Raw genomic sequence first — 26,600 nt, 5'->3', positions numbered from 1 at the left:
ACCCATGAGGAGGCGTCACCCGTGAGGAGGTGCCTGGTAAGCCGGTGTCACAGATGAGGAGGCGTCACCCGTGAGGAGGTGTCACCCGTGAGGAGGAGTCACCCGTGAGGAGGCGTCACTCATGAGGAGGTGTCACCCATGAGGCGGCGTCACCCGTGAGGAGGCGTCACCCGTGAGGAGGTGCCTGGTAAGCCGGTGTCACAGATGAGGAGGCGTCACCCGTGAGGAGGCGTCCAGAGAGGAGGCGTCACCAGTGAGGAGGCGTCCAGAGAGGAGGCGTCACCAGTGAGGAGGCGTCACCCGTGAGGAGGCGTCACCAGTGAGGAGGCGTCCAGAGAGGAGGCGTCACCAGTGAGGAGACGTCACCCGTGAGGAGGTGTCACCCGTGAGGCGGCGTCACCCGTGAGGAGGCGCCTGGTAAGGCGGTGTCACAGATGAGGAGGTGTCACCCGTGAGGAGGAGTCACCCGTGAGGAGGCGTCACTCATGAGGAGGTGTCACCCATGAGGCGGCGTCACCCGTGAGGAGGCGTCACGCGTGAGGAGGCGTCCAGAGAGGAGGCGTCACCAGTGAGGAGGCGTCCAGAGAGGAGGCGTCACCAGTGAGGAGGCGTCCAGAGAGGAGGCGTCCAGAGAGGAAGCGTCCAGAGAGGAGGCGTCCAGAGAGGAGGCGTCCAGAGAGGAGGCGTCCAGAGAGGAGGCGTCCAGAGAGGAGGCGTCCAGAGAGGAAGCGTCCAGAGAGGAAGCGTCCAGAGAGGAAGCGTCCAGAGAGGAGGCGTCCAGAGAGGAGGCGTCCAGAGAGGAGGCGTCCAGAGAGGAGGCGTGCAGAGAGGAGGCGTCCAGAGAGGAAGCGTCCAGAGAGGAGGAGTCCGCAGAGCAGGCGTCACCGGTGGCCGGGAGGAGAGCCATGCACATGGCGGCCTCAGCTTACCTTACACACACAGGTATTAGGAGAGGACACCGCGCTGCCTCGCTCGTCACAGATCCCCGTATCAGCGGCTGGAACACACGCAGCAGTGGAATATATGAGACCCCCAGAGCATTCACCACCCCTCCAGCCGCACCTCTCACACCACATGTACTGACCCGTAGACTTCACACACCGTCCGCCGGGCCTCATGGGGTCTCCTTCATACTTCGCAGCACATCTAGGAGAAAGAAGCTGCGATCAGTGGGGAGTGCGGCACCAGGGTCACATATGGAACCCCAGAGGCGGACCGTCAATGTCACTGACCACACAACCATTCATCACCCGAGACCACCTGAGCGGCAGCTCGGCCCCTGATGACGTCGGGAACCATCAGGCCACAGATCGGAGATCATCTGCAGAATCTCATGCCTCTGTACATGATGGGTCCAGAACTGGACAGTTACCTCTCGCACCGCCGCCCGGTGTACCCCTCTAGGCAGTTGTCACAGGTGGGCTGTCCATCAGTGTCCAGAAAGCAGGTGTCCGAATACCTGGATAGACGTTACCCAAACGTTACCTAAAACTCCAGCCAAGGGCCACACAATCACTGCGCTATGCCACTCACCTGCGCCGGGGGTCCATGAACGGGCAAGGACATGGTAGACAAGAATCTGCTGTACCTCTGGTGGGGTCTCCGAAAAAGCCTGACTTACACTTATTGCACTGCGGACCCTCAGTGTTGTGCTGGCAATTCTTAGGACAAGAAGAAAAGAAAATCAGAGCAAGGAATAAAGAATCTGCGACTGAATGATGGAGGAGCTGCTGCCGGTGAGGACAACCAGAGGCTGCCTCGGGCCAAGACCCCACTCACTCCCTGTCCCCCCAAGTAAAGAGAGTGAGCACTCACTATGCAGTAGCCGCTCTCGGAGTCACAGGAGCTGGCATGGCCATTACAGTTACATCCAGAGCAGGTGCCCAGGAAAGGTCCTCCGGGAATACGCTCAAACTGCGGAGAGCAAACCTCACAGGAGAGGCCGGCGTAGCCCGGGGGGCACCTGAAATAGACACATGACCAACAATCAGCCGCCAGGTGACATCCGTCAGTGAATGATGCGCGACCATCCCTCCGCACTGACCGGCACTCCTCCACTCCCAGCGCCACCCCCAGCTGCGTGTACTCCACGGAGGTGGTGTCCAGGACTATGTCCGCCAGCCCCACGCTGGCCATTTTGTTGTCGTAGACCGTCTGAATCATTATGGCTTCCACATTCTGTAGTGTCATGAGAAGGTCCTCGCGGGTGACCGCTGCCCCAGACTCGTGCTGCCAGTGTTCCTGCAGACGAGAGAAGACAAGCGATGGCCGACAGGTAGAGTAACCGCACAGTTTAATCTACAGGTGGGTGCTGGCAGCCGCGCAGTGCACATCGCGATAGTACAGAATACACCAGGGTCCCTGACGCCAGACCCTCGCCCACTGCCGGCAGAGAGTGACTTCAGCACAAGGAAGACGGAGAGAGAGGAGATGGGTGACAATGGCCACTGCTACTCGAGCTGGGAGTCCGCACCCCCCCGAGGAGCAGGAAGGCCAGGAACCAGGCTGGAAGCTCACCTGTGTGAACTGCACCGCCCGCTGGTTCACAATGCTCGGCTGTGTTGATGGAAGACCTCGATAGATAAGTTTCTGCCCATTTCCGATGAGAACCACATCCGGCTTCCTCACAGGCTCTGACTGGCCTCGTGTCAGGCCATAACGCACTTTATAACTGAGAGACCCTCCATACGAGTCCACCTGAAATGAGAGGTAAGGCGATAAGACAACCTCCCAAGCTCACTGACAGCGGGCATGATGCCCAGACCTTACTTTGTTCCCCAAGAACTGTGCCGGCAGCGTCCAGAAGGAGTCGTGACTCAGGAATCTGCGGGAAAGGTCCACCAGCTGGAACTCCTCCACAGTGGTGTCAATCTGGAGCTGATTGGAGGACAATGGAGGGAAGCCCTGGTGAGAGGAGACGTTCACCCCTAGGGAAGATGAAAGATCAACGAGTGAGATGCACCAATGCCAGGCACACCACTAAGAGCGGCGTCACATCTAACGTCAGGCGCACGACTACGAGCGGCATCACATCTAACATCAGGCAGACGACTACGAGCGGCGTCACATCTAACATCAGGCAGACGACTACGAGCGGCGTCACATCCAACGTCAGGAACACGACTACGAGCGGCGTCACATCCAACATCAGGCGCACGACTACGAGCGGCGTCACATCTAACATCAGGCAGACGACTACGAGCGGCGTCACATCCAACATCAGGCGCACGACTACGAGCGGCATCAAATCCAACATCAGGCACACCACTAAGAGCGGCGTCACATCTAACGTCAGGCGCAAGACTACGAGCGGCATCACATCTAACATCAGGCAGACGACTACGAGAGGCGTCACATCCAACATCAGGCTCACGACTACGAGCGGCATCAAATCCAACATCAGGCAGACGACTACGAGCGGCGTCACATCTAACATCAGGCAGACGACTACGAGAGGCGTCACATCCAACATCAGGCGCACGACTACGAGCGGCATCACATCTAACTTCAGGCACACGACTACGAGCGGGATCACATCCAACGTCAGGCAGACGACTACGAGCGGCGTCACATCTAACATCAGGCAGACGACTACGAGCGGCGTCACATCCAACATCAGGCGCACGACTACGAGCGGGATCACATCCAACGTCAGGCAGACGACTACGAGCGGCGTCACATCTAGCATCAGGCAGACGACTACGAGCGGCATCAAATCCAACGTCAGGCACACGAGTACGAGCGGCATCAAACCCAACATCAGGCACACGACTACGAGCGGCATCAAATCCAACATCAGGCACACGACTACGAGCGGCATCAAATCCAACATCAGGCGCACGACTACGAGCGGCATCAAATCCAACGTCAGGCACACGACTACGAGTGGCGTCACATCCAACGTCAGGCACACGACTACGAGAGGCATCAAATCCAACATCAGGCGCACGACTACGAGTGGCATCAAATCCAACATCAGGCAGACGACTACGAGCGGCATCAAATCCAACATCAGGCAGACGACTACGAGCGGCATCAAATCCAACGTCAGGCACACGACTACGAGCGGCATCAAATCCAACGTCAGGCACACGACTACGAGCGGCATCAAATCCAACATCAGGCACACGACTACGAGCGGCATCAAATCCAACGTCAGGCACACGACTACGAGCGGCATCAAATTCAACGTCAGGCACACGACTACGAGCGGCATCAAATCAAACGTCAGGCACACGACTACGAGCGGCATCAAATCCAACGTCAGGCACACGACTACGAGCGGCATCAAATCCAACGTCAGGCACACGACTACGAGCGGCATCAAATCCAACGTCAGGCACACGACTACGAGCGGCATCAAATCCAACGTCAGGCACACGACTACGAGCGGCGTCACATCCAACATCAGGCACACGACTACGAGCGGCGTCACATCCAACATCAGGCACACGACTACGAGCGGCATCAAATCCAACATCAGGCATACGACTACGAGCGGCATCAAATCCAACATCAGGCGCACGACTACGAGCGGCATCAAATCCAACGTCAGGCACACGACTACGAGTGGCGTCACATCCAACGTCAGGCACACGACTACGAGAAGCATCAAATCCAACATCAGGCGCACGACTACGAGTGGCATCAAATCCAACATCAGGCAGACGACTACGAGCGGCATCAAATCCAACATCAGGCAGACGACTACGAGCGGCATCAAATCCAACGTCAGGCACACGACTACGAGCGGCATCAAATCCAACGTCAGGCACACGACTACGAGCGGCATCAAATCCAACATCAGGCACACGACTACGAGCGGCATCAAATCCAACGTCAGGCACACGACTACGAGCGGCATCAAATCCAACGTCAGGCACACGACTACGAGCGGCATCAAATCAAACGTCAGGCACACGACTACGAGCGGCATCAAATCCAACGTCAGGCACACGACTACGAGCGGCATCAAATCCAACGTCAGGCACACGACTACGAGCGGCATCAAATCCAACGTCAGGCACACGACTACGAGCGGCATCAAATCCAACGTCAGGCACACGACTACGAGCGGCATCAAATCCAACGTCAGGCACACGACTACGAGCGGCATCAAATCCAACGTCAGGAACACGACTACGAGCGGCGTCACATCTAGCATCAGGCAGACGACTACGAGCGGCGTCACATCCAACATCAGGCACACGACTACGAGCGGCGTCACATCCAACATCAGGCACACGACTACGAGCGGCATCAAATCCAACGTCAGGCACACGACTACGAGCGGCATCAAATCCAACATCAGGCGCACGACTACGAGCGGCGTCACATCCAACGTCAGGCGCACGACTACGAGCGGCGTCACATCCAACATCAGGCACACGACTACGAGCGGCATCAAATCCAACATCAGGCACACGACTACGAGCGGCATCAAATCCAACGTCAGGCACACGACTACGAGCGGCGTCACATCCAACGTCAGGCACACGACTACGAGCGGCGTCACATCCAACATCAGGCGCACGACTACGAGCGGCGTCACATCCAAAGTCAGGCACACGACTACGAGCGGCATCACATCCAACGTCAGGCACACGACTACGAGCGGCGTCACATCCAACATCAGGCACACGACTACGAGCGGCGTCACATCCAACATCAGGCACACGACTACGAGCGGCGTCACATCTAATGTCAGGCACACGACTACGAGCGGCATCAAATCCAACATCAGGCGCACGACTACGAGTGGCGTCAAGTCCAAAGTCAGGCACACGACTACGAGCGGCGTCACATCCAACGTCAGGCACACGACTACGAGCGGCGTCACATCCAACATCAGGCACACGACTACGAGCGGCATCAAATCCAACATCAGGCGCACGACTACGAGCGGCGTCACATCCAAAGTCAGGCACACGACTACGAGCGGCATCAAATCCAACATGAGGCGCACGACTACGAGCGGCGTCACATCCAAAGTCAGGCACACCACTACAAGAGGCATCCCATCTAATGTCAGGCACACGACTACGAGCGGCGTCACATCCAACATCAAGCACACGACTACGAGCGGCGTCACATCCAATGTCAGGCACACGACTACGAGCGGCGTCACATCCAACGTCAGGCACACGACTATGAGCGGTGTCAAATGCAGCGTCAGGCACACGACTACGAGCGGCATCAAATCCAACATCAGGCACACGACTACGAGCGGCATCAAATCCAACATCAGGCACACGACTACGAGCGGCATCAAATCCAACGTCAGGTACACGACTACGAGCGGCATCAAATCCAACATCAGGCACACGACTACGAGTGGCGTCACATCCAACGTCAGCTACACGACTACGAGCGGCATCAAATCCAACGTCAGGTACACGACTACGAGCGGCGTCACATCCAACGTCAGGCACACGACTACGAGAGGCGTCACATCCAACATCAGGCACACGACTACGAGCGGCGTCACATCCAACGTCAGGCGCACGACTACGAGAGGCGTCACATCCAACGTCAGGCGCACGACTACGAGAGGCATCACATCCAACGTCAGGCACACGACTACGAGAGGCGTCACATCCAACGTCAGCTACACGACTACGAGCGGCGTCACATCCAACGTCAGGCGCACGACTACGAGAGGCGTCACATCCAACGTCAGCTACACGACTACGAGAGGCGTCACATCCAACGTCAGGCACACGACTACGAGAGGCATCACATCCAACGTCAGGCACACGACTACGAGTGGCGTCACATCCAACGTCAGGCACACGACTACGAGAGGCGTCACATCCAACGTCAGGCACACGACTATGAGAAGCATCAAATCCAACGTCAGGCACACGACTACGAGCGGCGTCACATCCAACGTCAGGCACACGACTACGAGAGGCGTCACATCCAACGTCAGGCACACGACTACGAGAGGCGTCACATCCAACGTCAGGCACACGACTACGAGAGGCGTCACATCCAACGTCAGGCACACGACTACGAGCGGCATCAAATCCAACGTCAGGCACACGACTACGAGCGGCATCAAATCCAACATCAGGCACACGACTACGAGCGGCGTCACATCCAACATCAGGCACACGACTGCGAGCGGCATCAAATCCAACGTCAGGCACACGACTACGAGCGGCATCAAATCCAACATCAGGCACACGACTACGAGTGGCGTCACATCCAACATCAGGCACACGACTACGAGTGGCGTCACATCCAACGTCAGCTACATGACTACGAGAGGCGTCACATCCAACATCAGGCACACGACTACAAGCGGCGTCACATCCAACGTCAGGCACACGACTACGAGAGGCGTCACATCCAACGTCAGGCACACGACTACGAGCGGCATCAAATCCAACGTCAGGCACACGACTACGAGCGGCATCAAATCCAACGTCAGGCACACGACTACGAGCGGCATCAAATCCAACGTCAGGCACACGACTACGAGCGGCGTCAAACCTCAGTTGGCTGACATTACTGTAGCTGAAAAGCAGGGGTCAGAAAACACGGGGAGTCACCTTTAAAGTCATCTTGAACATCAAATCGGAGTCTGATCTGGTTTCTGTAACGACCTGTTTGATGGCAAACCCTGGCAACACCAAAGCAAAAGCAAGGAATGCACCGAGACGTGCCATCCACATGGAAGGAGCCTTCAGAGCAGAGACCTGGGGATAAAACATCTGAAATCAAAGAGTTGTCCTGCTGGAGAGCACCGGCCCTCTGACGCTGCGGAGCCTCAGACTTCACCTGTCCTTAAGGAAAGGACGCCATCAGGAATCCCAAACACCATGCCTTTGGCGTTGATGGCTTCGCACGTGTAAGCGCCCTGGTCGGCTTCCTTCACATCTCGTATGATGAGCGTGCCGTGTCCATTCTCGCTGGTCATGGACACTCTGGGGTAACACAAATGATCCCAGATTATCACCCCAGCCCCAGCTCATCGGTAATGCCCAGGATAAAGCGGAGCGTCGTACCTGCTGCTAGTGGGGATGTGGCCCCAGTTTAATCTCCAGGTGATGATGGGGGTCGGGATGCCAATTGCTACACAAGTAAAGCGTACAGTCTCTCCCCTGGAAGCCATGATGCTCTCCTCGGGGGGTGTAATCACCTGCGGAGGACCTGAGAAGAAGCGGATGAATGGTACTGTACTGACCGGAGAACTGAGACTAGAGAGGAGCAGACCAGACGTACGAGCAGGGGGTCCGCTGGCGGCACACGAGAGCCGAGGGCACACTTACTACAGCCGATCTCGTCGGAGCGGTCGGGGCAGTCGGCTTCCTCATCACACTGGTAACTGGCCGGGATACAGGTCCGGGACTGGACGCAGATGAACTGATCGGGGCCGCACATGTCACTGGGGCCTTTGGTGGCTGCACGAGACGTATAGGACAGTTCAGGATGTGTATAGATGTATACGGGGCCATCACACGTCTGACCAAACATGGAAACTGAACGCAATGTGCTCCGATAGCAGGTGGCCGAGCCGGGACCACAGGCAGGATGGCGACCTGCGACGCCGATCTACTCACGGCAGTGTATTTCATCTGAGCCGTCTCCACAGTCGTCGTCCCCATCACAGCGCCAAAGCTTCAGGGCACAGCGGCCATTTCTACACTTAAATTCATTGGGCTCACAGGGAGAGGGGGTTCCTAGAAAACAGAGAGGAAAACGACTCTGGTAAGAACCCCAAAACCAAACCACACTGTGTGTAGTGTCCTCCCTCATACAGCGCCCCCATATCACAAGCGGTCGTGTACAGTCACACGTGTAGTGTCCTCCCTCATACAGCACCCCCAGATCAGGAGCGGTCGTGTAGTCACACGTGTAGTGTCCTCCCTCATACAGCACCCCCAGATCAGGAGCGGTCCGGTACACTCACATGTGTAGTGTCCTCCCTCATACAGCACCCCCATATCACGAGCGGTCGTGTACAGTCACACGTGTAGTGTCCTCCCTCATACAGCACCCCCAGATCTCGAGCGGTCCTGTACAGTCACACGTGTAGTGTCCTCCCTCATACAGCACCCCCAGATCACGAGCGGTCCTGTACAGTCACACGTGTAGTGTCCTCCCTCATACAGCACCCCCAGATCACGAGCGGTCCTGTACAGTCACACGTGTAGTGTCCTCCCTCATACAGCACCCCCAGATCAGGAGCGGTCGTGTACAGTCACACGTGTAGTGTCCTCCCTCATACAGCACCCCCAGATCAGGAGCGGTCGTGTAGTCACACGTGTAGTGTCCTCCCTCATACAGCACCCCCAGATCAGGAGCGGTCGTGTAGTCACACGTGTAGTGTCCTCCCTCATACAGCACCCCCATATCACGAGCGGTCGTGTAGTCACACGTGTAGTGTCCTCCCTCATACAGCACCCCCAGATCAGGAGCGGTCGTGTACAGTCACACGTGTAGTGTCCTCCCTCATACAGCACCCCCATATCACGAGCGGTCGTGTACAGTCACACGTGTAGTGTCCTCCCTCATACAGCACCCCCAGATCACGAGCGGTCCTGTACAGTCACACGTGTAGTGTCCTCCCTCATACAGCACCCCCAGATCAGGAGCGGTCGTGTACAGTCACACGTGTAGTGTCCTCCCTCATACAGCACCCCCAGATCAGGAGCGGTCGTGTAGTCACACGTGTAGTGTCCTCCCTCATACAGCACCCCCATATCACGAGCGGTCGTGTAGTCACACGTGTAGTGTCCTCCCTCATACAGCACCCCCAGATCAGGAGCGGTCGTGTACAGTCACACGTGTAGTGTCCTCCCTCATACAGCACCCCCATATCACGAGCGGTCGTGTACAGTCACACGTGTAGTGTCCTCCCTCATACAGCACCCCCAGATCACGAGCGGTCCTGTACAGTCACACGTGTAGTGTCCTCCCTCATACAGCACTCCCAGATCAGGAGCGGTCGTGTAGTCACACGTGTAGTGTCCTCCCTCATACAGCACCCCCAGATCAGGAGCGGTCGTGTACAGTCACACGTGTAGTGTCCTCCCTCATACAGCACCCCCAGATCAGGAGCGGTCGTGTAGTCACACGTGTAGTGTCCTCCCTCATACAGCACCCCCAGATCAGGAGCGGTCCGGTACACTCACATGTGTAGTGTCCTCCCTCATACAGCACCCCCATATCACGAGCGGTCGTGTACAGTCACACGTGTAGTGTCCTCCCTCATACAGCACCCCCAGATCACGAGCGGTCCTGTACAGTCACACGTGTAGTGTCCTCCCTCATACAGCACCCCCAGATCACGAGCGGTCCTGTACAGTCACACGTGTAGTGTCCTCCCTCATACAGCACCCCCAGATCAGGAGCGGTCGTGTACAGTCACACGTGTAGTGTCCTCCCTCATACAGCACCCCCAGATCAGGAGCGGTCGTGTACAGTCACACGTGTAGTGTCCTCCCTCATACAGCACCCCCAGATCAGGAGCGGTCCTGTACAGTCACACGTGTAGTGTTGGGTGTAGTGTCCTCCCTCATACAGCACCCCCAGAGCAGGAGCGGTCCTGTACAGTCACACGTGTAGTGTCCTCCCTCATACAGCACCCCCAGATCAGGAGCGGTCCTGTACAGTCACACGTGTAGTGTCCTCCCTCATACAGCACCCCCAGATCAGGAGCGGTCCTGTACAGTCACACGTGTAGTGTCCTCCCTCATACAGCACCCCCAGATCAGGAGCGGTCCGGTACAGTCACACGTGTAGTGTTGGGGTGGTGTGTGGCCATGTTTTCATACTCACCGCAGTTGAGTTCATCGCTGCCATCCCTACAGTCACGTTCTCCGTCGCACAGATAGTCCCTAGGGATACACTGTCCGTTCGGGCACCGCGCCTCTTCTCTCCGGCAAGGGCGAGGACCATCTATTGGTGGCTTGGGAGTAAACGGCTTGATTGGTGTAGTGGCAATCAGTGGAGGTCTGGTATAAATGGGTGGAGACGGGGTGGTGGCCGGGCGCCGTGTTATTACAGGTCTTGCTGTAACAGATGGGCCAACGACTCCCGATTCTGCAGTTACTGGAAAAAAAATGTGACATCTCAGATACCAAGGAGAAGATGGGGCGTCTGATCAAAGTACAGCTGAAAGGGTGACACGAGGACCACCCGGGGGGCCGCACAGGTCACCAGTAAAGATGATGCAGTGGAGAATGCAGCTCTGCTCTCATTAGTGTGCGGTCGACCATCAAAAAGGGATATTTCCAGATCTCCATCCATATCCAGCACCGTACTTTACAGATCTGTCTGGTCACCGGATACAACCCTGGACCTCGGCTTTATGGATCTGTCCGGGCACCAGATAAGACCGGGGACCTCGGCTTTAAGGATCTGTCCGGGCACCAGATAAGACCCTGGACCTCGGCTTTATGGATCTGTCCGGGCACCAGATAAGACCCTGGACCTCGGCTTTATGGATCTGTCCGGACACCAGATAAGACCGGGGACCTCGGCTTTAAGGATCTGTCCGGGCACCAGATAAGACCCTGGACCTCGGCTTTATGGATCTGTCCAGACACCAGATAAGACCCTGGACCTCGGCTTTATGGATCTGTCCGGACACCAGATAAGACCCTGGACCTCGGCTTTATGGATCTGTCCAGACACCAGATAAGACCCGGGACCTCGGCTTTATGGATCTGTCCAGACACCAGATAAGACCCTGGACCTCGGCTTTATGGATCTGTCCGGGCACAAGATAAGACCCTGGACCTCGGCTTTATGGATCTGTCCGGGCACCAGATAAGACCCTGGACCTCGGCTTTATGGATCTGTCCAGACACCAGATAAGACCCGGGACCTCGGCTTTATGGATCTGTCCGGGCACCAGATAAGACCCTGGACCTCGGCTTTATGGATCTGTCCAGAAACCAGATAAGACCGGGGACCTCGGCTTTAAGGATCTGTCCGGGCACCAGATAAGACCCTGGACCTCGGCTTTATGGATCTGTCCGGACACCAGATAAGACCCTGGACCTCGGCTTTATGGATCTGTCCGGGCACCAGATAAGACCCTGGACCTCGGCTTTATGGATCTGTCCAGACACCAGATAAGACCGGGGACCTCGGCTTTAAGGATCTGTCCGGGCACCAGATAAGACCCTGGACCTCGGCTTTATGGATCTGTCCGGACACCAGATAAGACCCTGGACCTCGGCTTTATGGATCTGTCCGGACACCAGATAAGACCCGGGACCTCGGCTTTATGGATCTGTCCGGTCACCGGAAAAGACCCGGGACCTCGGCTTTATGGATCTGTCCGGACACCAGATAAGACCGGGGACCTCGGCTTTATGGATCTGTCCGGACACGAGATAAGACCCGGGACCTCGGCTTTATGGATCTGTCCGGGCACCAGATAAGACCCGGGACCTCGGCTTTATGGATCTGTCCGGGCACCAGATAAGACCCGGGACCTCGGCTTTATGGATCTGTCCGGGCACCAGATAATACCCGGTACCTCGGCTTTATGGATCTGTCCAGACACCAGATAAGACCCGGGACCTCGGCTTTATGGATCTGTCCGGGCACCAGATAATACCCGGGACCTCGGCTTTATGGATCTGTCCGGACACCAGATAAGACCCTGGACCTCGGCTTTATGGATCTGTCCGGGCACCGGATAAGACCCTGGACCTCGGCTTTATGGATCTGTCCGGGCACCAGATAAGACCCTAGACCTCGGCTTTATGGATCTGTCCGGGCACCAGATAAGACCCGGGACCTCGGCTTTATGGATCTGTCCGGGCACCAGATAAGACCCGGGACCTCGGCTTTATGGATCTGTCCGGGCACCAGATAAGACCCTGGACCTCGGCTTTAAGGATTTGTCCGGGCACCAGATAAGACCCTGGACCTCGGCTTTATGGATCTGTCCGGGCACCAGATAAGACCCTGGACCTCGGCTTTATGGATCTGTCCGGGCACCAGATAAGACCCTGGACCTCGGCTTTATGGATCTGTCCGGAAAACAGATAAGACCCGGGACCTCGGCTTTATGGATCTGTCCGGGCACCAGATAAGACCCGGGACCTCAGCTTTATGGATCTGTCCGGACACCAGATAAGACCCGGGACTTCAGCTTTATGGATCTGTCCGGACACCAGATAAGACCCTGGACCTCGGCTTTATGGATCTGTCCGGGCACCAGATAAGACCCGGGACCTCAGCTTTATGGATCTGTCCGGACACCAGATAAGACCCTGGACCTCGGCTTTATGGATCTGTCCGGACACCAGATAAGACCCGGGACCTCGGCTTTATGGATCTGTCCGGACACCAGATAAGACCCGGGACCTCGGCTTTAAGGATCTGTCCGGGCACCAGATAAGACCCGGGACCTCGGCTTTATGGATCTGTCCGGACACCAGATAAGACCGGGGACCTCGGCTTTATGGATCTGTCCGGACACCAGATAAGACCCGGGATCTCGGCTTTATGGATCTGTCCGGGCACCAGATAAGACCCTGGACCTCGGCTTTATGGATCTGTCCGGGCACCAGATAAGACCCGGGACCTCGGCTTTATGGATCTGTCCGGGCACCAGATAAGACCCTGGACCTCGGCTTTATGGATCTGTCCGGGCACCAGATAAGACCCTGGACCTCGGCTTTATGGATCTGTCCGGGCACCAGATAAGACCCTGGACCTCGGCTTTATGGATCTGTCCGGACACCAGATAAGACCCGGGACCTCGGCTTTATGGATCTGTCCGGGCACCAGATAAGACCCGGGACCTCGGCTTTATGGATCTGTCCGGGCACCAGATAAGACCCGGGACCTCAGCTTTATGGATCTGTCCGGACACCAGATAAGACCCTGGACCTCGGCTTTATGGATCTGTCCAGACACCAGATAAGACCCTGGACCTCGGCTTTATGGATCTGTCCGGACACCAGATAAGACCGGGGACCTCGGCTTTATGGATCTGTCCGGGCACCAGATAAGACCCGGGACTTCGGCTTTATGGATCTGTCCGGACACCAGATAAGACCCTGGACCTCGGCTTTATGGATCTGTCCGGGCACCAGATAAGACCCGGGACCTCAGCTTTATGGATCTGTCCGGACACCAGATAAGACCCTGGACCTCGGCTTTATGGATCTGTCTAGACACCAGATAAGACCCTGGACCTCGGCTTTATGGATCTGTCCGGGCACCAGATAAGACCTTGGACCTCGGCTTTATGGATCTGTCCGGGCACCAGATAAGACCCTGGACCTCGGCTTTATGGATCTGTCCGGACACCAGATAAGACCCGGGACCTCAGCTTTATGGATCTGTCCGGTCACCAGATAAGACCGGGGACCTCGGCTTTATGGATCTGTCCGGGCACCAGATAAGACCGGGGACCTCGGCTTTATGGATCTGTCCGGTCACCGGAAAAGACCCGGGACCTCGGCTTTATGGATCTGTCCGGACACCAGATAAGACCGGGGACCTCGGCTTTATGGATCTGTCCGGACACCAGATAAGACCCGGGACCTCGGCTTTATGGATCTGTCCGGGCACCAGATAAGACCCGGGACCTCGGCTTTATGGATCAGTCCGGACACCAGATAAGACCCGGGACCTCGGCTTTATGGATCTGTCCGGGCACCAGATAAGACCCGGGACCTCGGCTTTATGGATCTGTCCGGACACCAGATAAGACCCGGGACCTCGGCTTTATGGATCTGTCCGGACACCAGATAAGACCCGGGACCTCGGCTTTATGGATCTGTCCGGGCACCAGATAAGACCCGGGACCTCGGCTTTATGGATCTGTCCGGACACCAGATAAGACCCGGGACCTCGGCTTTATGGATCTGTCCGGACACCAGATAAGACCCGGGACCTCGGCTTTATGGATCTGTCCGGACACCAGATAAGACCCGGGACCTCGGCTTTTTGGATCTGTCCGGACACCAGATAAGACCCTGGACCTCGGCTTTATGGATCTGTCCGGACACCAGATAAGACCCTGGACCTCGGCTTTATGGATCTGTCCGGACACCAGATAAGACCCGGGACCTCGGCTTTATGGAACTGTCCGGACACCAGATAAGACCCGGGACCTCGGCTTTATGGAACTGTCCGGGCACCAGATAAGACCCGGGACCTCGGCTTTATGGATCTGTCCGGGCACCGGATAAGACCCTGGACCTCGGCTTTATGGATCTGTCCGGACACCGGATAAGACCCGGGACCTCGGCTTTATGGATCTGTACGAACACCGGATAAGACCCGGGACCTCGGCTTTATGGATCTGTCCGGGCACCGGATAAGACCCTGGACCTCGGCTTTATGGATCTGTCCGGACACCGGATAAGACCCGGGACCTCGGCTTTATGGATCTGTACGGGCACAAGATAAGACCCGGGACCTCGGCTTTATGAATCTGTCCGGACACCGGATAAGACCCTGGACCTCGGCTTTATCGATCTGTCCGGACACCAGATAAGACCCTGGACCTCGGCTTTATGGATCTGTCCGGACACCAGATAAGACCCGGGACCTCGGCTTTATGGATCTGTCCGGGCACCGGATAAGACCCGGGACCTCGGCTTTATGGATCTGTCCGGGCACAAGATAAGACCCTGGACCTCGGCTTTATGGATCTGTCCGGACACCAGATAAGACCGGGGACCTCGGCTTTATGGATCTGTCCGGGCACCAGATAAGACCCGGGACCTCGGCTTTATGGATCTGTCCGGACACCAGATAAGACCCTGGACCTCGGCTTTATGGATCTGTCCGGACACCAGATAAGACCGGGAACCTCGGCTTTATGGATCTGTCCGGGCACCGGATAAGACCCGGGACCTCGGCTTTATGGATCTGTCCGGGCACAAGATAAGACCCTGGACCTCGGCTTTATGGATCCGTCCGGACACCAGATAAGACCCGAGACCTCGGCTTTATGGATCTGTCCGGGCACAAGATAAGACCCTGGACCTCGGCTTTTTGGATCTGTCCGGACACCAGATAAGACCCGGGACCTCGGCTTTATGGAACTGTCCGGGCACCAGATAAGACCCGGGACCTCGGCTTTATGGATCTGTCCGGGCACCGGATAAGACCCTGGACCTCGGCTTTATGGATCTGTCCGGACACCGGATAAGACCCGGGACCTCGGCTTTATGGATCTGTACGAACACCGGATAAGACCCGGGACCTCGGCTTTATGGATCTGTCCGGGCACCGGATAAGACCCTGGACCTCGGCTTTATGGATCTGTCCGGACACCGGATAAGACCCGGGACCTCGGCTTTATGGATCTGTACGGGCACAAGATAAGACCCGGGACCTCGGCTTTATGAATCTGTCCGGACACCGGATAAGACCCTGGACCTCGGCTTTATCGATCTGTCCGGACACCAGATAAGACCCTGGACCTCGGCTTTATGGATCTGTCCGGACACCAGATAAGACCCGGGACCTCGGCTTTATGGATCTGTCCGGGCACCGGATAAGACCCGGGACCTCGGCTTTATGGATCTGTCCGGGCACAAGATAAGACCCTGGACCTCGGCTTTATGGATCTGTCCGGACACCAGATAAGACCGGGGACCTCGGCTTTATGGATCTGTCCGGGCACCAGATAAGACCCGGGACCTCGGCTTTATGGATCTGTCCGGACACCAGATAAGACCCTGGACCTCGGCTTTATGGATCTGTCCGGACACCAGATAAGACCGGGAACCTCGGCTTTATGGATCTGTCCGGGCACCGGATAAGACCCGGGACCTCGGCTTTATGGATCTGTCCGGGCACAAGATAAGAACCTGGACCTCGGCTTTATGGATCCGTCCGGACACCAGATAAGACCCGAGACCTCGGCTTTATGGATCTGTCCGGACACCAGATAAGACCCGGGATCTCGGCTTTATGGATCTGTCCGGGCACCAGATAAGACCCGGGACCTCAGCTTTATGGATCTGTCCGGGCACCAGATAAGACCCTGGACCTCGGCTTTATGGATCTGTCCAGACACCAGATAAGACCCGGGACCTCGGCTTTATGGATCTGTCCGGGCACCAGATAAGACCCGGGACCTCGGCTTTATGCATCTGTCCAGACACCAGATAAGACCCTGGACCTCGGCTTTATGGATCTGTCCGGGCACCAGATAAGACCCGGGACCTCGGCTTTATGGATCTGTCCAGGCACCAGATAAGACCCTGGACCTCAGCTTTATGGATCTGTCCGGGCACCAGATAAGACCCGGGACCTCAGCTTTATGGATCTGTCCGGACACCAGATAAGACCCTGGACCTCGGCTTTATGGATCTGTCCGGGCACCAGATAAGACCCGGGACCTCAGCTTTATGGATCTGTCCGGACACCAGATAAGACCCTGGACCTCGGCTTTATGGATCTGTCCGGACACCAGATAAGACCCGGGACCTCGGCTTTAAGGATCTGTCCGGGCACCAGATAAGACCCGGGACCTCGGCTTTATGGATCTGTCCGGACACCAGATAAGACGGGGGACCTCGGCTTTATGGATCTGTCCGGATACCAGATAAGACCCGGGATCTCGGCTTTATGGATCTGTCCGGGCACCAGATAAGACCCTGGACCTCGGCTTTATGGATCTGTCCGGGCACCAGATAAGACCCTGGACCTCGGCTTTATGGATCTGTCCGGACACCAGATAAGACCGGGGACCTCGGCTTTATGGATCTGTCCGGGCACCAGATAAGACCCGGGACCTCGGCTTTATGGATCTGTCCGGACACCAGATAAGACCCTGGACCTCGGCTTTATGGATCTGTCCGGGCACCAGATAAGACCCGAGACCTCAGCTTTATGGATCTGTCCGGACACCAGATAAGACCCTGGACCTCGGCTTTATGGATCTGTCCAGACACCAGATAAGACCCTGGACCTCGGCTTTATGGATCTGTCCGGACACCAGATAAGACCCTGGACCTCGGCTTTATGGATCTGTCCGGGCAACAGATAAGACCCTGGACCTCGGCTTTATGGATCTGTCCGGGCACCAGATAAGACCGGGGACCTCGGCTTTATGGATCTGTCCGGGCACCAGATAAGACCCTGGACCTCGGCTTTATGGATCTGTCCAGACACCAGATAAGACCCTGGACCTCGGCTTTATGGATCTGTCCAGACACCAGATAAGACCCTGGACCTCAGCTTTATGGATCTGTCCGGGCACCAGATAAGACCGGGGACCTCGGCTTTATGGATCTGTCCAGACACCAGATAAGACCCTGGACCTCGGCTTTATGGATCTGTCCGGGCACCAGATAAGACCGGGGACCTCGGCTTTATGGATCTGTCCGGGCACCAGATAAGACCCTGGACCTCGGCTTTATGGATCTGTCCGGACACCAGATAAGACCCTGGACCTCGGCTTTATGGATCTGTCCGGGCACCAGATAAGACCCTGGACCTCGGCTTTATGGATCTGTCCAGACACCAGATAAGACCCGGGACCTCGGCTTTATGGATCTGTCCGGACACCGGATAAGACCCTGGACCTCGGCTTTATGGATCTGTCCGGACACCAGATAAGACCCTGGACCTCGGCTTTATGGATCTGTCCGGGCACCAGATAAGACCCTGGACCTCGGCTTTATGGATCTGTCCGGACACCAGATAAGACCCTGGACCTCGGCTTTATGGATCTGTCCAGACACCAGATAAGACCGGGGACCTCGGCTTTATGGATCTGTCCGGGCACCAGATAAGACCCTGGACCTCGGCTTTATGGATCTGTCCGGACACCAGATAAGACCCTGGACCTCGGCTTTATGGATCTGTCCAGACACCAGATAAGACCGGGGACCTCGGCTTTAAGGATCTGTCCGGGCACCAGATAAGACCGGGGACCTCGGCTTTATGATCTGTCCGGACACCAGATAAGACCCTGGACCTCGGCTTTATGGATCTGTCCGGACACCAGATAAGACCCTGGACCTCGGCTTTATGGATCTGTCCGGACACCAGATAAGACCCTGGACCTCGGCTTTATGGATCTGTCCGGGCACCAGATAAGACCCTGGACCTCGGCTTTATGGATCTGTCCAGACACCAGATAAGACCGGGGACCTCGGCTTTAAGGATCTGTCCGGGCACCAGATAAGACCCTGGACCTCGGCTTTATGGATCTGTCCGGACACCAGATAAGACCCTGGACCTCGGCTTTATGGATCTGTCCGGACACCAGATAAGACCCGGGACCTCGGCTTTATGGATCTGTCCGGTCACCGGAAAAGACCCGGGACCTCGGCTTTATGGATCTGTCCGGACACCAGATAAGACCGGGGACCTCGGCTTTATGGATCTGTCCGGACACCAGATAAGACCCGGGACCTCGGCTTTATGGATCTGTCCGGGCACCAGATAAGACCCGGGACCTCGGCTTTATGGATCTGTCCGGGCACCAGATAAGACCCGGGACCTCGGCTTTATGGATCTGTCCGGGCACCAGATAATACCCGGGACCTCGGCTTTATGGATCTGTACGAACACCGGATAAGACCCTGGACCTCGGCTTTATGGATCTGTCCGGGCACCAGATAAGACCCGGGACCTCTGCTTTATGGAACTGTCCGGGCACCAGATAAGACCCGGGACCTCGGCTTTATGGATCTGTCCGGGCACCAGATAATACCCGGGACCTCGGCTTTATGGATCTGTCCAGACACCAGATAAGACCCGGGACCTCGGCTTTATGGATCTGTCCGGACACCAGATAAGACCCGGGACCTCGGCTTTATGGATCTGTCCGGACACCAGATAAGACCCTGGACCTCGGCTTTATGGATCTGTCCGGGCACCAGATAAGACCCGGGACCTCGGCTTTATGGAACTGTCCGGGCACCAGATAAGACCCGGGACCTCGGCTTTATGGATCTGTCCGGGCACCGGATAAGACCCTGGACCTCGGCTTTATGGATCTGTCCGGACACCAGATAAGACCCGGGACCTCGGCTTTATGGATCTGTACGAACACCGGATAAGACCCGGGACCTCGGCTTTATGGATCTGTCCGGGCACCGGATAAGACCCTGGACCTCGGCTTTATGGATCTGTCCGGACACCGGATAAGACCCGGGACCTCGGCTTTATGGATCTGTACGGGCACAAGATAAGACCCGGGACCTCGGCTTTATGAATCTGTCCGGACACCGGATAAGACCCTGGACCTCGGCTTTATCGATCTGTCCGGACACCAGATAAGACCCTGGACCTCGGCTTTATGGATCTGTCCGGACACCAGATAAGACCCGGGACCTCGGCTTTATGGATCTGTCCGGGCACCGGATAAGACCCGGGACCTCGGCTTTATGGATCTGTCCGGGCACAAGATAAGACCCTGGACCTCGGCTTTATGGATCTGTCCGGACACCAGATAAGACCTGGGACCTCGGCTTTATGGATCTGTCCGGACACCAGATAAGACCCGGGATCTCGGCTTTATGGATCTGTCCGGGCACCAGATAAGACCCGGGACCTCGGCTTTATGGATCTGTCCGGACACCAGATAAGACCCGGGATCTCGGCTTTATGGATCTGTCCGGACACCAGATAAGACCGGGGACCTCGGCTTTATGGATCTGTCCGGGCACCAGATAAGACCCGGGACCTCAGCTTTATGGATCTGTCCGTACACCAGATAAGACCCTGGACCTCGGCTTTATGGATCTGTCCGGACACCAGATAAGACCGGGAACCTCGGCTTTATGGATCTGTCCGGGCACCGGATAAGACCCGGGACCTCGGCTTTATGGATCTGTCCGGGCACAAGATAAGACCCTGGACCTCGGCTTTATGGATCCGTCCGGACACCAGATAAGACCCGAGACCTCGGCTTTATGGATCTGTCCGGACACCAGATAAGACCCGGGATCTCGGCTTTATGGATCTGTCCGGGCACCAGATAAGACCCGGGACCTCAGCTTTATGGATCTGTCCGGGCACCAGATAAGACCCTGGACCTCGGCTTTATGGATCTGTCCAGACACCAGATAAGACCCGGGACCTCGGCTTTATGGATCTGTCCGGGCACCAGATAAGACCCGGGACCTCGGCTTTATGGATCTGTCCAGACACCAGATAAGACCCTGGACCTCGGCTTTATGGATCTGTCCGGGCACCAGATAAGACCCGGGACCTCGGCTTTATGGATCTGTCCAGGCACCAGATAAGACCCTGGACCTCAGCTTTATGGATCTGTCCGGGCACCAGATAAGACCCGGGACCTCAGCTTTATGGATCTGTCCGGACACCAGATAAGACCCTGGACCTCGGCTTTATGGATCTGTCCGGGCACCAGATAAGACCCGGGACCTCAGCTTTATGGATCTGTCCGGACACCAGATAAGACCCTGGACCTCGGCTTTATGGATCTGTCCGGACACCAGATAAGACCCGGGACCTCGGCTTTAAGGATCTGTCCGGGCACCAGATAAGACCCGGGACCTCGGCTTTATGGATCTGTCCGGACACCAGATAAGACGGGGGACCTCGGCTTTATGGATCTGTCCGGATACCAGATAAGACCCGGGATCTCGGCTTTATGGATCTGTCCGGGCACCAGATAAGACCCTGGACCTCGGCTTTATGGATCTGTCCGGGCACCAGATAAGACCCTGGACCTCGGCTTTATGGATCTGTCCGGACACCAGATAAGACCGGGGACCTCGGCTTTATGGATCTGTCCGGGCACCAGATAAGACCCGGGACCTCGGCTTTATGGATCTGTCCGGACACCAGATAAGACCCTGGACCTCGGCTTTATGGATCTGTCCGGGCACCAGATAAGACCCGGGACCTCAGCTTTATGGATCTGTCCGGACACCAGATAAGACCCTGGACCTCGGCTTTATGGATCTGTCCAGACACCAGATAAGACCCGGGACCTCGGCTTTATGGATCTGTCCGGGCACCAGATAAGACCCGGGACCTCGGCTTTATGGATCTGTCCAGACACCAGATAAGACCCTGGACCTCGGCTTTATGGATCTGTCCGGGCACCAGATAAGACCCGGGACCTCGGCTTTATGGATCTGTCCAGGCACCAGATAAGACCCTGGACCTCAGCTTTATGGATCTGTCCGGGCACCAGATAAGACCCGGGACCTCAGCTTTATGGATCTGTCCGGACACCAGATAAGACCCTGGACCTCGGCTTTATGGATCTGTCCGGGCACCAGATAAGACCCGGGACCTCAGCTTTATGGATCTGTCCGGACACCAGATAAGACCCTGGACCTCGGCTTTATGGATCTGTCCGGACACCAGATAAGACCCGGGACCTCGGCTTTAAGGATCTGTCCGGGCACCAGATAAGACCCGGGACCTCGGCTTTATGGATCTGTCCGGACACCAGATAAGACGGGGGACCTCGGCTTTATGGATCTGTCCGGATACCAGATAAGACCCGGGATCTCGGCTTTATGGATCTGTCCGGGCACCAGATAAGACCCTGGACCTCGGCTTTATGGATCTGTCCGGGCACCAGATAAGACCCTGGACCTCGGCTTTATGGATCTGTCCGGACACCAGATAAGACCGGGGACCTCGGCTTTATGGATCTGTCCGGACACCAGATAAGACCCTGGACCTCGGCTTTATGGATCTGTCCGGACACCAGATAAGACCCGGGACCTCGGCTTTATGGATCTGTCCGGGCACCAGATAAGACCCGGGACCTCGGCTTTATGGATCTGTCCGGACACCAGATAAGACCCTGGACCTCGGCTTTATGGATCTGTCCGGGCACCAGATAAGACCCGGGACCTCAGCTTTATGGATCTGTCCGGACACCAGATAAGACCCTGGACCTCGGCTTTATGGATCTGTCCGGGCACCAGATAAGACCCGGGACCTCGGCTTTATGGATCTGTCCGGACACCAGATAAGACCCTGGACCTCGGCTTTATGGATCTGTCCGGGCACCAGATAAGACCCGGGACCTCAGCTTTATGGATCTGTCCGGACACCAGATAAGACCCTGGACCTCGGCTTTATGGATCTGTCCAGACACCAGATAAGACCCTGGACCTCGGCTTTATGGATCTGTCCGGACACCAGATAAGACCGGGGACCTCGGCTTTATGGATCTGTCCGGTCACCGGAAAAGACCCGGGACCTCGGCTTTATGGATCTGTCCGGACACCAGATAAGACCCTGGACCTCGGCTTTATGGATCTGTCCGGGCACCAGATAAGACCCGAGACCTCAGCTTTATGGATCTGTCCGGACACCAGATAAGACCCTGGACCTCGGCTTTATGGATCTGTCCAGACACCAGATAAGACCCTGGACCTCGGCTTTATGGATCTGTCCGGACACCAGATAAGACCCTGGACCTCGGCTTTATGGATCTGTCCGGGCACCAGATAAGACCCTGGACCTCGGCTTTATGGATCTGTCCAGACACCAGATAAGACCCTGGACCTCGGCTTTATGGATCTGTCCGGACACCAGATAAGACCCTGGACCTCGGCTTTATGGATCTGTCCGGGCACCAGATAAGACCGGGGACCTCGGCTTTATGGATCTGTCCGGGCACCAGATAAGACCCTGGACCTCGGCTTTATGGATCTGTCCGGGCACCAGATAAGACCCTGGACCTCGGCTTTATGGATCTGTCCAGACACCAGATAAGACCCTGGACCTCGGCTTTATGGATCTGTCCGGGCACCAGATAAGACCCGGGACCTCGGCTTTATGGATCTGTCCAGACACCAGATAAGACCCGGGACCTCGGCTTTATGGATCTGTCCGGGCACCAGATAAGACCCTGGACCTCGGCTTTAAGGATCTGTCCGGGCACCAGATAAGACCCTGGACCTCGGCTTTATGGATCTGTCCGGACACCAGATAAGACCCTGGACTTCGGCTTTATGGATCGGTCCGGGCACCAGATAAGACCCTGGACCTCGGCTTTATGGATCTGTCCAGACACCAGATAAGACCGGGGACCTCGGCTTTAAGGATCTGTCCGGGCACCAGATAAGACCCTGGACCTCGGCTTTATGGATCTGTCCGGACACCAGATAAGACCCTGGACCTCGGCTTTATGGATCTGTCCGGACACCAGATAAGACCCGGGACCTCGGCTTTATGGATCTGTCCGGTCACCGGAAAAGACCCGGGACCTCGGCTTTATGGATCTGTCCGGACACCAGATAAGACCGGGGACCTCGGCTTTATGGATCTGTCCGGACACCAGATAAGACCCGGGACCTCGGCTTTATGGATCTGTCCGGGCACCAGATAAGACCCGGGACCTCGGCTTTATGGATCTGTCCGGGCACCAGATAAGACCCGGGACCTCGGCTTTATGGATCTGTCCGGGCACCAGATAATACCCGGGACCTCGGCTTTATGGATCTGTCCAGACACCAGATAAGACCCGGGACCTCGGCTTTATGGATCTGTCCAGGCACCAGATAATACCCGGGACCTCGGCTTTATGGATCTGTCCGGGCACCAGATAAGACCCGAGACCTCGGCTTTATGGATCTGTCCGGGCACCAGATAAGACCCGGGACCTCGGCTTTATGGATCTGTCCGGGCACCAGATAAGACCCGGGACCTCGGCTTTATGGATCTGTCCGGGCACCAGATAAGACCCGGGACCTCGGCTTTATGGATCTGGCCGGGCACCAGATAAGACCCTGGACCTCGGTTTTATGGATCTGTCCGGGCACCAGATAAGACCCGGGACCTCGGCTTTATGGATCTGTCCGGGCACCAGATAAGACCCGGGACCTCGGCTTTATGGATCTGTCCGGGCACCAGATAAGACTCTGGACCTCGGCTTTAAGGATTTGTCCGGGCACCAGATAAGACCCTGGACCTCGGCTTTATGGATCTGTCCGGGCACCAGATAAGACCCTGGACCTCGGCTTTATGGATCTGTCCGGGCACCAGATAAGACCCTGGACCTCGGCTTTATGGATCTGTCCGGAAACCAGATAAGACCCGGGACCTCGGCTTTATGGATCTGTCCGGGCACCAGATAAGACCCGGGACCTCAGCTTTATGGATCTGTCCGGACACCAGATAAGACCCTGGACCTCGGCTTTATGGATCTGTCCGGACACCAGATAAGACCCGGGACCTCGGCTTTATGGATCTGTCCGGACACCAGATAAGACCCGGGACCTCGGCTTTAAGGATCTGTCCGGGCACCAGATAAGACCCGGGACCTCGGCTTTATGGATCTGTCCGGACACCAGATAAGACCGGGGACCTCGGCTTTATGGATCTGTCCGGACACCAGATAAGACCCGGGACATTGGCTTTATGGATCTGTCCGGGCACCAGATAAGACCCTGGACCTCGGCTTTATGGATCTGTCCGGGCACCAGATAAGACCCTGGACCTCGGCTTTATGGATCTGTCCGGGCACCAGATAAGACCCGGGACCTCGGCTTTATGGATCTGTCCGGGCACCAGATAAGACCGGGGACCTCGGCTTTATGGATCTGTCCGGACACCAGATAAGACCCTGGACCTCGGCTTTATGGATCTGTCCAGACACCAGATAAGACCCGGGACCTCGGCTTTATGGATCTGTCCAGACACCAGATAAGACCCGGGACCTCGGCTTTATGGATCTGTCCGGTCACCGGAAAAGACCCGGGACCTCGGCTTTATGGATCTGTCCGGACACCAGATAAGACCGGGGACCTCGGCTTTATGGATCTGTCCGGACACCAGATAAGACCCGGGACCTCGGCTTTATGGATCTGTCCGGGCACCAGATAAGACCCGGGACCTCGGCTTTATGGATCTGTCCGGGCACCAGATAAGACCCGGGACCTCGGCTTTATGGATCTGTCCGGGCACCAGATAATACCCGGGACCTCGGCTTTATGGATCTGTCCAGACACCAGATAAGACCCGGGACCTCGGCTTTATGGATCTGTCCAGGCACCAGATAATACCCGGGACCTCGGCTTTATGGATCTGTCCGGGCACCAGATAAGACCCGAGACCTCGGCTTTATGGATCTGTCCGGGCACCAGATAAGACCCGGGACCTCGGCTTTATGGATCTGTCCGGGCACCAGATAAGACCCGAGACCTCGGCTTTATGGATCTGTCCGGGCACCAGATAAGACCCGGGACCTCGGCTTTATGGATCTGTCCGGGCACCAGATAAGACCCGGGACCTCGGCTTTATGGATCTGTCCGGGCACCAGATAAGACCCGGGACCTCGGCTTTATGGATCTGTCCGGGCACCAGATAAGACCCTGGACCTCGGCTTTATGGATCTGTCCGGGCACCAGATAAGACCCGGGACCTCGGCTTTATGGATCTGTCCGGGCACCAGATAAGACCCGGGACCTCGGCTTTATGGATCTGTCCGGGCACCAGATAAGACCCTGGACCTCGGCTTTAAGGATTTGTCCGGGCACCAGATAAGACCCTGGACCTCGGCTTTATGGATCTGTCCGGGCACCAGATAAGACCCTGGACCTCGGCTTTATGGATCTGTCCGGGCACCAGATAAGACCCTGGACCTCGGCTTTATGGATCTGTCCGGAAACCAGATAAGACCCGGGACCTCGGCTTTATGGATCTGTCCG

The 26,600-nt window shown here is 56.6% G+C and overlaps 1 protein-coding gene across 15 annotated transcripts in view; it reads right to left on the bottom strand.

Annotated features, from left to right (window-relative positions):
• Nucleotides 1-26,600, bottom strand: part of HSPG2 (heparan sulfate proteoglycan 2) — a 456,402-nt gene that overhangs the window by 306,053 nt on the left and 123,749 nt on the right. For all 15 annotated transcript variants that reach the window (XM_073656045.1, XM_073656041.1, XM_073656043.1 and 12 more), the window contains 14 exons: nucleotides 10,789-11,061; nucleotides 8,568-8,687; nucleotides 8,277-8,408; nucleotides 8,013-8,157; nucleotides 7,786-7,931; nucleotides 7,557-7,703; nucleotides 2,770-2,927; nucleotides 2,518-2,697; nucleotides 2,045-2,241; nucleotides 1,816-1,963; nucleotides 1,534-1,661; nucleotides 1,373-1,459; nucleotides 1,085-1,146; nucleotides 930-997 (listed from right to left, as the gene is read on the bottom strand). In XM_073656045.1, coding sequence (XP_073512146.1) covers nucleotides 930-997; nucleotides 1,085-1,146; nucleotides 1,373-1,459; nucleotides 1,534-1,661; nucleotides 1,816-1,963; nucleotides 2,045-2,241; nucleotides 2,518-2,697; nucleotides 2,770-2,927; nucleotides 7,557-7,703; nucleotides 7,786-7,931; nucleotides 8,013-8,157; nucleotides 8,277-8,408; nucleotides 8,568-8,687; nucleotides 10,789-11,061 — 1,991 coding nt within the window. The remainder of the gene's footprint in view (nucleotides 1-929; nucleotides 998-1,084; nucleotides 1,147-1,372; nucleotides 1,460-1,533; nucleotides 1,662-1,815; nucleotides 1,964-2,044; nucleotides 2,242-2,517; nucleotides 2,698-2,769; nucleotides 2,928-7,556; nucleotides 7,704-7,785; nucleotides 7,932-8,012; nucleotides 8,158-8,276; nucleotides 8,409-8,567; nucleotides 8,688-10,788; nucleotides 11,062-26,600) is intronic.

Source organism: Phyllobates terribilis, unplaced genomic scaffold, assembly GCF_046119375.1.
Source record: "Phyllobates terribilis strain yellow unplaced genomic scaffold, ASM4611937v1 Scaffold_12__6_contigs__length_324123572, whole genome shotgun sequence".
NCBI classification, from domain to species: Eukaryota; Metazoa; Chordata; class Amphibia; order Anura; family Dendrobatidae; genus Phyllobates; species Phyllobates terribilis.
The sequence above is the reverse complement of the archived record's forward strand: the minus strand, read 5'-3'. Positions and strand labels throughout refer to the sequence as shown.